This window comes from Berghia stephanieae, chromosome 10, assembly GCF_034508935.2.
Source record: "Berghia stephanieae isolate SIO BIC M18660-M18661 chromosome 10, UCSD_Bste_1.3, whole genome shotgun sequence".
Lineage (NCBI taxonomy): Eukaryota > Metazoa > Mollusca > Gastropoda > Nudibranchia > Aeolidiidae > Berghia > Berghia stephanieae.
This window is the reverse complement of record NC_088369.1, coordinates 18,308,240-18,321,660: the sequence shown is the minus strand read 5'-3', so window position 1 is coordinate 18,321,660 and position 13,421 is coordinate 18,308,240. Positions and strand designations below refer to the sequence as shown.

At 35.5% G+C, this 13,421-nt stretch overlaps 1 protein-coding gene across 9 annotated transcripts in view; it reads left to right on the top strand.

Moving 5' to 3' along the window:
* The window catches only part of LOC144980753 (dedicator of cytokinesis protein 9-like), a 134,633-nt gene that overhangs the window by 88,466 nt on the left and 32,746 nt on the right, over window positions 1-13,421 (top strand). For all 9 annotated transcript variants that reach the window (XM_078928524.1, XM_078928525.1, XM_078928521.1 and 6 more), the window contains 2 exons: window positions 6,069-6,284; window positions 7,058-7,115. In XM_078928524.1, coding sequence (XP_078784650.1) covers window positions 6,069-6,284; window positions 7,058-7,115 — 274 coding nt within the window. The remainder of the gene's footprint in view (window positions 1-6,068; window positions 6,285-7,057; window positions 7,116-13,421) is intronic.

The following is a 13,421-nucleotide window of genomic DNA, read 5'->3' as shown; positions in this document are numbered from 1 at the left end:
ATATAACCCACCATCTCAACTGGGTCGAACTAAGTGGTCCAAATAGGGAATGAGATTAGCGGAGGAGTAGCATCCCTTGATTGGACGTCACCCATAGTCTGTGACGTCACCGGCGGAAAAGTTATTAGAGAGAGAACGTCATGTTGGTTGTGCGCATGCGTCTCTCGTCCTCGCTTCCGCCGGTGACGTCACAGACTATGGGTGACGTCCAATTAAGGGACGCTACTCTTCCGCTAATCTCATTCCCTATTGAATTTACAGTCACAGTTATGGAATTTAGGGTTAAAATTTCTATTTATTTTTTTTTACAGTGGATGAAAAATGCAATTTCTTACTTGCAAAAGACCCAAAATCCTTTTCTTTTTTTTTTTTATTTTAATTGTAAATTTACTTTTTATTTAAAGTCCAGTTCATCCCAACATAAAACTGTTTTGAAAGGGCGTGTCACATATGATCGAGTTTACAGTCATAATGATGAGACTCGGGAAATTTTTTAAAAAATTTTTTTATTTTATGTCAAACAAATAGAACTCTATTATCCTGATTTTTAAAGATAAAGCTTAAATTGAATCTCATTAGATTGAAATCGGGTAACAGACACAATAGTGGTCCCTTAAGCTCAGTCGGTATAAAACTCGCTTCGCAAGCAAAGGATCCAATATGATCCCGGGTGCAGTTGGAATTTTTGTTTCTGATGACGACGACCCCCCCCCCCCCCCCCCCCCCCTTGGGTTTTTGGGGGTGTTTTTTAGGTGGGGGGGGGGGGGTTGTTTTGTTTTATTTTTATTTTTTCCACTGAAATCTATGTATACATGTTATTTATAGAGAGTAAATTGGAAAATGAGAATTTGACAGAATTATCAGAATTATTAGAGTTAATTCCCTTGATTTGCTGACTTCTAGTTGCCTTGTTTATTTCTTTATGCTGCTGCTTCCAATACGATACAGAGCAGGACGATTTCACTCCTCTTTTGTTTTGTTTTCCTGTAAAATTATTTATATCCTTAATGTCAGCTTGTACATTAGATTCTCCATGCCATATAATCAAGTATTGGGATTTTTTAAATTTTTTTTTTAAATTTATTTTTTTTTTTTTGGTGGAATTGCAATATGGAAGTGTAAATAATTTTTTGGTATATTTTGTATTGTGGATTGCAACTATAATTGTCCCTATTGATTTTTTTTCTTTTTAATGTCATGAAATTAGTTTATATAAGCCTATTATTCTCTTTTACAAGCTTTTGACTGTCAATAATAAGTGTGTGGTTATGTTGTCTTATTGTATGACAGAAAAAGTGAGTGGAGCAGGCACTTATGTTGATGACAATAAGAGATGAAGTGAGTAGAAAAGTGCCAGAAGGCAATAGAGAATTAAAATTTTGCGGCGGTGATGGGGGTTTGAACCCGCGACCTTACTGGTACGACAACTCTGCCTGGCCGGGAAGAGCGTGACTCTACCATATGAGTTATCCACAATCGTGGATCGGCCAAGCGGAGTTGTCATACCAGTAAGGTCGCGGGTTCAAACCTCCATCACCGCTGCGAAATTTTTATTCTCTATTGTCTTCTAGCACTTTCGTACTCACTTCATCTCTTGTGGTATGACACTTGCCTTCGGATCAAAAGATCCAGGGTCCGAGTCCTGATCTGAGTGGCACATAGTTGAGTCCTTGGAAAAGGCTCTTTATTCACATTCTCTCATCACACTCTAGTGTAAAATGAGTACCTAGCCGTTATCAGCGTCGTCCCTGTCGGGGAAAGAAAAAAATTGTAATAATGTCCAATAGGCATCATATCTTGTCCTACATGTTACATGTTGCTTTTTGGCTAGGGACCTCTTGTAAAGTTCTTTGAGTATGTTTTTTGAGATTATGTGGATTTTGTGATATATATATATATATATATATATATATATATATATATATATATATATATATATATATATATATATATATATATATATATATATATTTATATATATATATATATATATATATATATATATATATATATATATATATATATATATATATATATATATGAGCCAAGGTCAAAAGGTGCCCGCCTGATACCAGTGTTAAGAAAATTTGATTTTTACTTAATTATGGGCTGTTTTCATTGGGTTAATGCTTGTAATCAATTGATAATATGAAGAAGAGATAAAATGAGATAGCTTAACATACTCTGTTCAACAGAATATGAAATAAACAACTTGAAAGTGAAATTTGAATGCTGTTTGGCATGTGCTTAAAACGAGGTCAACGCATCACCTTTTTGAAATCGTGTAGAAATTAGATGTGATGGTTTAGCTCACGTGATTGAAATTTTACTAATAGTATAAAGTCAAAATTTACTTTTAAACGCAATTGCAGTATATTACATATCTGATTAAGTTTCATATAGAGTTCTTAAAAAGTTGGTGTTTCTTGTGACCTTTGGTGTCATCAAACACAGCACAATACTAAGACTCAACACGAAACTTTAAAGCTCATGTTTAATGTTTATAAAATGTTTTATTATGAGAAAAAAGCATAGATTTACTATCTGAACTCAAATCTTGGAGTAAATGTATACCGTTTTGCCGATATTGAGGTTTATTGGTTTTGGTGTCATTTGTCACAAGCAACACGGCATGCGTGAACACGTGGAAGTTTGTTTCGTTAAATGGCGATTCGCAATTTTGATCCACCCTTCTTACCAGTCTTTGAAGTGCAGCACTTTCATTTGCCTTTCCATCGTGGCTCCAGGCAGAAAAGGTAAGTTGAACTTTGGTGTCATCGCTATTTTACATTGTCACAAGCAACACTTGATATTGGATATTACAAAGTGCCACCAATAAATTATGTTTTCAGCTGTTATTCTATTTACAAATATGATATTATGACATCTCACATAAGACTGTGATTTTGACACAATTAATTGTTTCCTTGTATTTCTAATTTTTTTTATGTTTCAGGGTTGTATGAATCAAGAAAAAGACAATACTCAAGCTTTTGACGAATCCAGATAAAAGAAGGTTGTCAAGAAATTTGATTTGATTTACTATTAACACACTAAATTACTACAAACTAGCAGATTTGAGCAGTAGGGCGGATGTTACCGTATGGTTACATGAATTCATTACCATGGCTGATATTTATCTAGTGTTTGTGTTACTTCTGGTACTTTTTGTGACCATTGGTGTCATTGGTTAAAATGTCACAGGTGACACTTAAGTTTGAAGTTTCTAATGTATTTCTGTTTTCATGTTCTTCAAAGCTTGAGATGTCATTGAATTGCATTTTAACAGGCTATATTACATGTGTTCAGTTACTATTCTTGATTTATTGAGGCAAAATTGCGTTCTAGTGCCGATTTTGACCAAAGTAATAGCAACAATGGTATTACTAATTTCTAAGTATATTTCCAATTTGAAAGTATTTAGTTTCTTAAAATATTATTGAATTTCATTTTAGAGTAGGTTATTGTGCTTTTTTGACTGAAAATAATGATATATTAAGGACGAAAGTGTGATTTGGTGTTGCTTGTGACATAAGTAATGGTGTCACCGGTCTTATGTCACAAGTCACATTCAGATGCTCTAATTTCCATGTAAATTTCTATTTTTGAAGTCTTTGGTTTCTGAATATTATTAAATTCCATATTTACCTGAGGTTATTACACTGGTTTGACTGAAATTAAAAATATATTGTCGAAATTGCAATTTGGTATTGCTTGTGACATAAGTAATGGTGTCATCGGTCTCATGTCACAAGTGACACAATGTCGCTAAATAAGATATGATTTGGTCACATTATTTCCCAACATTTTATTCCAAAAGTTTCTGAACATTGCTGGTAATAAACATATGCAATATTGTTGTTGTTGTTAATGTACAATCATTTTTATGAAATAATATATTTGCATTCTATGTTGCTTGTGACCGATGACACCAAAAAGCAACCTTTTCTCCAATAGTTGCTAACACTATTGTACTATGATTGTTGTTGATTGTGTCTTTTTCTCTATAACTTACTAAATAAAGTTTGATACTCAACAAAAATCATTTGGTTATTGAGTTTTTTGTCTCATTTTGGTGTCACCGGTCACAGGTGACACCAGCAACCTATAGGTATTGTTGACGATATTATGCTGCGTTAGACCGTAATGTTATCTAAAGGGCCTTTGATTCATGAAGTACAGGGTTTTTGCTACATATATAGAAACATGAATGGACTATTATGTCACTTTTATTTTGAGAAAAAAAATTGGCACCTTTTGACCTTGGCTCATATATATATATATATATATATATATATATATATATATATATATATATATATATATATATATATATATATATATATATATATATATATATTATATATTACATATATAACAATTAATAGGGCAAAAAGCCTCATGGCTGAGGACACTGTGCTATATATTATATAAAAGTTCATTGATATGATTGTATATGACACTAAAGTATAAATGAAAATTTGGTTCCATGTAGCTTGCTTGGGGAGGTAACCAGACATTATGAAGCACATTATTGAGTATGTTGAAGTTATTGAAATGAGTTCTATAAATGCTCATATTTATTATAAAATCATTTATAGTTGGTTTCAAAATATTAGCCAAGTCACATATTGATTGGATAACAACAAAAACAAAAACACGAAAAAAAATAATTAACACGATCGTGACTACAAAAAACAAATAATTATTTTTCCTTTAACATGAATTTTAAGTTACCTAAAAGTGCAGCAAAATGCCTTACAACCCTTAAAAGACAAAGAAAGAAATCTTAGGTTGTTTTTCCCACATCCTTCCCAGTGATTGAGTAGCTAGGCCTGTTAGACCTGGTCAAAAGTACTTTGTGAAAGACTGGGTAGTGTAAATGTTTGAAGAAATAGATAATACGGATTGAATGTAGCTTCAATTATACAAACAATCAAAACTTGCACAAGTTTTGTTATCTCTTAACTACGCAACACATCTCTCATTCATCTGTGGTGTTTCAATCATCCTGTTTTGTTGATAAAGGGAAAACCCGAAACATTCATTTGATCTGTTTTTGTAATTAAATTGAGGCTTAAATTCAACTTCACGTTATTATATATTTGTGAAAGACTAAGTAGCAAACCATTGAATTGTAATTGTCCGTATTTAACACTAGAGCAGGGATGCCAAATGTCCACTTTTTCCAACTTTTTCCCGGGGTTTTTTTTTCACACCTCAGCAGCTTTTCTTCTTTTCAATAAGAAGGCCACTGAAGGTCCTTTTTCTCAAGACAATAATAATAATATTTCTGGAATTTACACAACAAAGACCCCATACACTTGCAAAGGAGAGGGGAGAGAGTTAAGGTTTTACATTTACAAGGTGTGTTTTATATGAGAAGTGATGCTCCTTGTAACGACTCAGGGTTAGACTATGTTAATTCAATTTAATTATAATAATATCTTGAAAATGCACAAATACATATTACGACCATACCAGGATGGAGTTATTTCAGTAACTAGTCTAATAACAACGTTTACGATGTTGTCTAGGAACAAAAGGTGTAATACGTTCACGCGTCAACATTCTCACCGCATGCAAACATGCACACAATGTGCTGTACTAGGAAGAACCCTAACATAATTAAACACAGCAGAACAATTCCAATATATTTCAATGCATGATACACTCCTATAATTTTCAGGGTTTTTGTTTTCAAAAATCATTTGGCATCCCCACTAACTATAGAAACCGGGATAAACTATGGCTCTGAAGGAGTTCTTTTTTTTTTTAAACTATGATTACCATTTGTGTGGTTTTGAATAAATAAAAAAATAAAATTCCCTTTATTCAGCCCATAGGGAAATTTGTCTCTAGGGTCTATTCCAAGGGAAGACTGGAATAACCCAGGCGTCAGCCGCAGTGCAGCGCCGCAAATTGAGCTAGGGTGAGGTGACTTGCTCAAGGCCACACAGCACAGTGGTCGAACTCGGTATCTTTCGGGTACGAAGTAAAGACCGTCGTACTGCTGAGCCACGATGTCCCTAAATAAATACTATCTCTTTACTATCTCTCATATTAAGAAAACACCGTTCCCTGGAGAAGTGAGGGACCTGACCAAGCGTATCCGAACCGTCCTCATGGCCACGGCCCAGATGAAGGAGAATGAGAATGACCCCGAGCTCTTAGCAGACTTACAGTACAGCCTTGCCCAGTCTTACGCCAGCACGCCAGTCTTGAGGAAGACATGGCTGGAAGCGATGGCCAAACTACACATAAACAGGGGGAACTACTCAGAGGTAAATCAGTCATCATCATCATCATCCATCATCATTATCACCATCATCATCCATCATCATTATCATCATCAACGACGTTGTTGTCATCATCATCATCATCATCATAATCATCATCGTCGTCGTCATCATCATCCATCATCATCATCATCATCATCATCATCATCATCATCCACCATCATCCATCATCATCATCATCATCATCATCCATCATCATCAGTCATCATCATCCATCATCATTCATCATCATCCATCATCATCCATCATCATCCATCATCATCATCATCATCATCATCATCATCATCATCATCATCATCATCATCATCATATTTCCTCCTCCTACTACTCTTTCTTTTCCCCCCTTAAGTCTGGGGCTTTTATTTTCTTTTCCCTGACCTCTCTGTCAGCTTAGTTTATTTAACAGCCTAGTCTTTTAGATCTGCTAGCGGAAAGTACTACTAACAACTTACCCAAGAATTAGTAAGTAATTTTTACTGTCCTTTAGATGGCACAACCCCCCCCCCCCCCGCCCCCAAAAAAATTTTTTTTAATTAAAAATCAGGGTAAAATGTTGTCCTTCAAAACATGAGGCTCAAAGAGCATGAATTTATCACGATTTCTGTAGCATTAAACAGACGGGCGCAATTGCTTGCTACCTTTGGATATGCCACTTCTCTGTGGCAAAGATCCTTCGTAATGGACCAAGCTGCTCAATTACAAGTTATATTCATTTTTTGTTCAGTATTGCATTTTTCTATGTTTCATTCCTGTCTCAGGCTGGCCATTGCTATATTCACATTGCTGCCTTAATAGCCGAATACTTGAAGAGAAGAGGTAAGATTGTTTTAGTTTGTTTTGTTTTTATGGGTTTTTTTTTGTTTTTGTTTTTTTGTTTTATGTTTTTTGTTGTTTTTTTTTTGTTTGTTTTTGTTTATTGTGTTTTGGGGTTTTCTTTTTCTTTTTCTTTTTTTTTCTTCTTCTTAGCTTTAACACAGCAATGCGTGTATTTGTGTAAGTTTTGTGGAGATTGGAGAGTGTGCTTTGAGTTGTGATTTAAATCGTGTACATAATGGCAAATCTTTTGTATTCTCTCGTGTACTCGTGTGAGTTTTCGTAACAAACAATCTCATAATATAATATATTGATGCAAAATATAAGTTGCCTTCAAGTGTGACTCGAGGTATTCATAAAGGCATAATCAAAAGGAGTTGAGCATCTTTGACTAGTGAGATGTCAACAGAAGGATTAACATGCGTTTCTCATGTAAAGACTGAGTTTCTAAATCGCCATACACAGACAGACCACCTCTTTTATCATTATTGTGTTCAGAAAACGTTTACTTCATATTTTGATGGAATAGTTAATTTGATCCTCAAGTTGTTTTTAAAAATTTTAATTTCAAGCCCAAGGCTTTCAAAAAAAAGAAACTCCCAGGTTTAAGAGTTTTCGACAAGTTGAGATCAACTTGATTTATAGATACATGATGCAATGAACAAAAATGTATTAAACAGCTTTAAAAAAAGAACAAGATACCAAAAAACGGTGCATTTCGGGCACAAATCACATCATCAGCCAATAACAAAAACAAAAAGAATCGCTATTATATTCATTTCTGTTCATTACGTTTTTTACAGTCCAGAGATTCTAGCATCTTTTGTATCACAGATACATGGAAGTAAAAATTTCCTGTCCAATATTAGAAAAGGTGTTTTATCAGTGTATACAAGTGTAACGAGGTCAGAGATGCCAACCATTACGGGTTTCCCGTATTCTGTACGGTTTTTCTTCCGAAATACGGGCATACGGTTTTATCATGAAAAATACGGGATTAGGTTGAAGTGAAAAATCCACGAAATTACGATCACAACACGAAAAGTGTTTTCGTGCAGAACTTATTTTCTTTGTGTCTTTCTGTCATTTCTTGAGATAATTTGCCTTGCTATTGTTCGCGCTGACGTCGATTTCTGCACGGCGCAGTAAATACAGGTTTTTGTCATAAAATACAGGTTTTTGGTCTTTAAAATATGGGTTTTCAAAAGGCTAGGTTGGCATCTCTGCGAGATGGTTGTTGACATGGCATGGTGAGTAGGTCATAAAGAGAGAGAGGAATAGGCACCGTATTTGTATAATATGGACAATGACAGGAAAAGCTGGAATATACTTCAGTGCTAGAAAGAAAAGAAAAAAAAAAAGAGATCTCTGAAAATAATAGTCTTGAGCTAACTTTCATTGAAAAATACATTTCTGATTTCTGATTATTCACTGTTGGATAGATGATATGGAGTTCCTATATGATGAAATATTCAACACTGACATCGATAGAAATACTGCCTTGTTTAAATTTATTTATGTAGATAAATGTTACTTTTAAATGTTGATACCATATATATTTATTCAATGAATTTAACTGTGTCCAGTTTATTTTCTATACAATGGTACATTTGCATATTCTGTTTCATGTTGAATGACGTCATATACCAGGGTGTCAGGATGTAATACAGTCACACCCCCCCCCCTCCCCCCCAAAAAAAATAAATAAATAAAATTATAAAGGTTTTGTCCAGTCCATATCCTTCTTTTTTCCAATTCTAATTTGACCAAATTTATATTTTTCTTCACCTTGGATTGTGCAATGAAAAAAGTCTTAATTCTATTTTTCCTACTTCAAATTTCGAATTACAAATCTTTATAAAACCAAAATGCAAATATTTTTCCTCATTTCGGATTTTTAAATCAAAAGGTTTGATGAAAATATTCTTATGTTTCAAATATACGCCAAAATTAAACATCATCACAACCAATTAAACGTATTTTAAAGGGATAACTTGTATGGATAAGGGTAAAAATCTTTGCATTTTGTCATCTTGCAGATTTTGGGGGGGGGGGGGGAATTTGGATGAAGAAAAAAATGGTGAAACATATTTTTATTGTTCCTTGCATTTGATATGTCTAAAAATCATTGTACTGTCCAATTCAAATATCGTAAATGGCAGAGACCAATAGCCGATAGTAAGTAGATGTTTTGTCTCGTTTCAAGTGGAAACTGAGTGGAAGGTTTGAGAACATTGTCAACCCCACACACTTGATAAACGAATCTACCTTGCGATCTTATTATATGTGTGTATATATATATATATATATTATATTATATGTGTGTATTGTGATTTTGTAACCTCTACAGGAAGATTAAAAAGTCGTAAGTGAACATTCCGCCTTCATCAAATCATCAATATGTGACCCAAAGCCTCAATTTGGTACTAAATCGGGGGAGGGGGAACCAGAAATTTATTTATTTATGTCTGTTTTTTTTTTTTAATTACGCCCTTCCGCTATGACATCATAAGATACCGTCGTCTAGGCATTCCACGAAGGAATATAGATAATCCATCAAACAAGATGTCTGATGTTAACAGGAATCACCCATGTTGTCACAGTGAGATACCGTCGCCTAGGCATTCCACGAAGGAATATAGATAATCCATCAAACAAGATGTCTGATGTCAACAGGAATCACCCATGTTGTCCAAGTGAGCAAATTGGTGGGTTAATAATCTTGGCCAAGGAAAAAAAAGCGAAAATGCCTGAAATAGTTCATTAAAATTCCAGGACATAAAATTTTAGTTCCAAGGGAGGTTTTTTGGGTAATTGATGTCACCACGATCAGAAAATTCAATTTTTTCAGCTCACGTAATCTGCATAGAGTTATTTTTTATTTGGGTATCTTGACAGGAGGCATTTTATTGATTCTTCCATCGACAAATTCCTCAGACTTGAAGAAAGGCCTCATCGACGCTGTTTACGTCTTTCACCGTGGGGTTAAATTTGGTCCAGACGGAGATTTTTGTGTTACTGTTGAGGAAAATGAAAAATAGCAACAACAAAATTAAATAAATAAAATTCAATAACCTGATCATTAAACAAAGAAAGAGTTTATAATACATGAATAAAAATGAAAAGACGTTTTCCTTATTGGCCCAAAGCGACATGTTCATATTTGCATGTCTGATAACAGAATGTAATTATGGGCTTGTTTTAACAGTATTGTTGAAGGACCCTAATTTGCATTGGCTTGAGATTAGTTTCCATGGCAACAGTGAAACCATAACAAACAATTACAGTTATCAGACCTGCGAGTAAGAGCACGTCGATCCTATGGGGTAATTTGTCTTGGACAAAAACAGACTTGAGGTATCCATGCCGTCAACAAGAGTGTGCTGTGCAGCAAAGTTAGCAAAAGGGGCTTTAAATTGTCAATTTAGTCTTCACTAGTCACACCCCAATACAATACCAAATTGAGATTTGGGTCACATAATTTTGTCAATGCATTTTTTATTTCATCTGCATGTCCGTAGTTGTTTAGTACTTGTTTATTTTTATTTTTTTATTTTATTTTTTCTTTGTCTCCTCGTGTTTTATTTTTTCTTTGTCTCCTCGTGTCCTTGATATCTTTTCTCCCCTTGAATAAAGGCCTTGCTCTCTAATACTGTCTGTCGCTGTGGTCTGCCCTTTTGTCACCATACCAGTGCTGCATCTTTCACCATTGTTCTAATTCTGCTTCACGTTTTGTAAATACCAATTAAGATTACACATACACATATACAGACTCAAAGAGAGAGAGAGAGAGAGAGAGAGTTGGAGGAGGGGGGAGTGAGAGAGAGAGAGTTGGAGGAGGGGAGAGTGAGAGAGAGAGGAGAGAGAGAGAGAGAGAGAGAGAGAGAGAGAGGAGGAGGAGGGAGGAGAGAGAGGAGAGAGAAAGAGCAAGAGAGAGAAGGAGAGAGAAGGGAGGGGAGAATGAGAGAGAGAGAGAGAGAGAGAGAGAGAGAGAGAGAGAGAGAGAGAGAGAGAGAGAGAGAGAGCAAGAGAGAGAGAAAGAGAAGAAGAAGAATTTCATTAAAATCATGCATGACTCTAAAACTGTAAGGTAGAAAACTGATATGCAGTCCTAGTATTTCATCCTTTGCAGTGGTCAGTTTTTATGTAGATAATGATAGCATTTTCATTTGATATCATTAGGAAGAGGAGGGAAACGTATATTTGAAAACATTTAAAAAGCACTACAACATTTTTTTCTTCTTCTTGACTTGTAAGTTTTAATGACGAATTGAAATATCCAAATAATTGTCATGGAAGTAAATTTATTTTTCAAACGACTGGTTATTCATGGATTATGTGTGGCTATGAGGTCTAATGGTATGACACTTGCCTTCAGATCAGAAGGCCCTGGGTTTGAGTCCCACTTTGAGCGGCACATAGTTGCGTCCTTGGAAAAGGCTCTTTACTTACATTCACTCACTGTAAACAGGTATAAAATGAGTACCTGGCCATTAACAACTTTGTCTTGGTCAAAAAAAAATTTGTAATTTCACCCAACAGGTGTCATGTCTCGTCCTACATTTAAAGTGTTGTTGTCGGCTAGAGACCCCTTGGAAGGTGCTTTGAGCACCTTTAGTGGATATTGCTCTGTATAAAAGCTCATGTTTTGTGGGGATTTTTTGTTGTTTTTTAAAATAAAAAACTATAATCATTAATGGACAAGATACAGAATGTCTTTCAAATCGAAGTTTCTTTTCCCCCGTTCTCATCAAGAGAGCGAGAGAGGCTTCATTAAAGCCACTGTGTAGACAAGCCACTGTTTCTGTTCTCATAGTGAAAACGGTGGTAGTCTGTCACCGGGTAATATGGAAATGAAATCTTATCTGTGCGGCTATGTGGACTAGTGGTATGACACTCGCTTTCGGATCAGAAGGTCCTGGGTTCGAGCCTATCGCTCGGCGCATAGTCGAGTCCTTGGAAAAGACTCTTTACTCACATTCTCTCACCGTGTAAAATGAGTACCTGGCCGTTAACAGTGTTGTCTTTGTCTGAAAATTTATAATATCGCCTGACAGGCATCATGTCCTGTCCTAAATGTTAAATGTTGCTGTTGACCAGGGACTCCTTGTAAAGCGCTTTGAGCACATTTAGTGGATATTGCGCTATATAAAGCTCAATTTTTTTTTGTCTGGAAAGGGTTAATTGTAACAAATCTTTCAAACCACTTAAGGACAGCATGGCTCATTGGGACGGTCTTTTGCTGCGTACCGGGAAGGTGCCGAGTTCGATCGCCCACCGCTGCGCTCTGTGGCCTTGAGCAAGTCACCTTTCTCTAGCTCAATTTGCGCCGCTGCACTGTGGCTGATGCCTGGGTCATTCCAGTCTTCCATTAGAAAAATTTTCCCCGTGGGATGAATAAAGGGGAATTTTATTTTATTTTTATTTATTTAAAATGGTAGCTGTCGTCAAGGCAGTGTGGACAAGACTTGCGTATGAAATTTGAGTTTGAGTATTATAAATAAATTTTTTTAAAAAATAGATAAAAATAATAAAATTTCCTTTATTCATCCCATAGGGGAAATTTGTCTTTAGGGTCTATTCCAAGGGAAGACTGGAATAACCCAGGCGTTAGCCGCAGTGCAGTGCCGCAAATTCAGCTAGGGCGAGGTGACTTGCTCAAGGCCACACCGGCGAAAAACCGTACCGCTGAACCGCGCTGCTTTATTTCAAAGATTAAATGTCATTTTATCCACTGCAAAAAGCTAAAAATTTGTGATTCTAGAAAAGAAAAAGAAAAAATTTTGTTCTTCAAAGAGTTATTAGGCCCATGGAGCTGGAGTTTATCCCAGTTTCTGTAACGTGAAATGGATAATTGCCAATTGCTTGCTACCATTTGTATTGGATGCTAGTTTATTGCAAAGTACTGGCCACCAGATCTACCCAATCACTGCTAGGTGGACAAGGGCGGTTAGTTTAGAAGAAAATAAATCTCAACTTCACCCATGATCAAACTCGAGGTCCCATTTTGTGTAAAGCGAGTGCTCTACCAACTGAGCAATTATTGAACCCCAGATTCTAGAGATTTAGACCTTAACCCTTTGATACTACGCCTATAATTTGTCTCAGAAAACTGTAATAAATAGGCATGGGGTAAAAGTAACCCCGGGTAAACTACGGATATAGTCGGGGTTAGGGTTGAGTGAGTTAACATACAATTTTCAGGAAATAACCTACTCTTGACTTATCACCATTTCAAAAGGTTTGGTTGCCATTTTGTCTTCTATCAGAATGTGTGATTTGCACAATTTAATCGCATCATAAATTCCA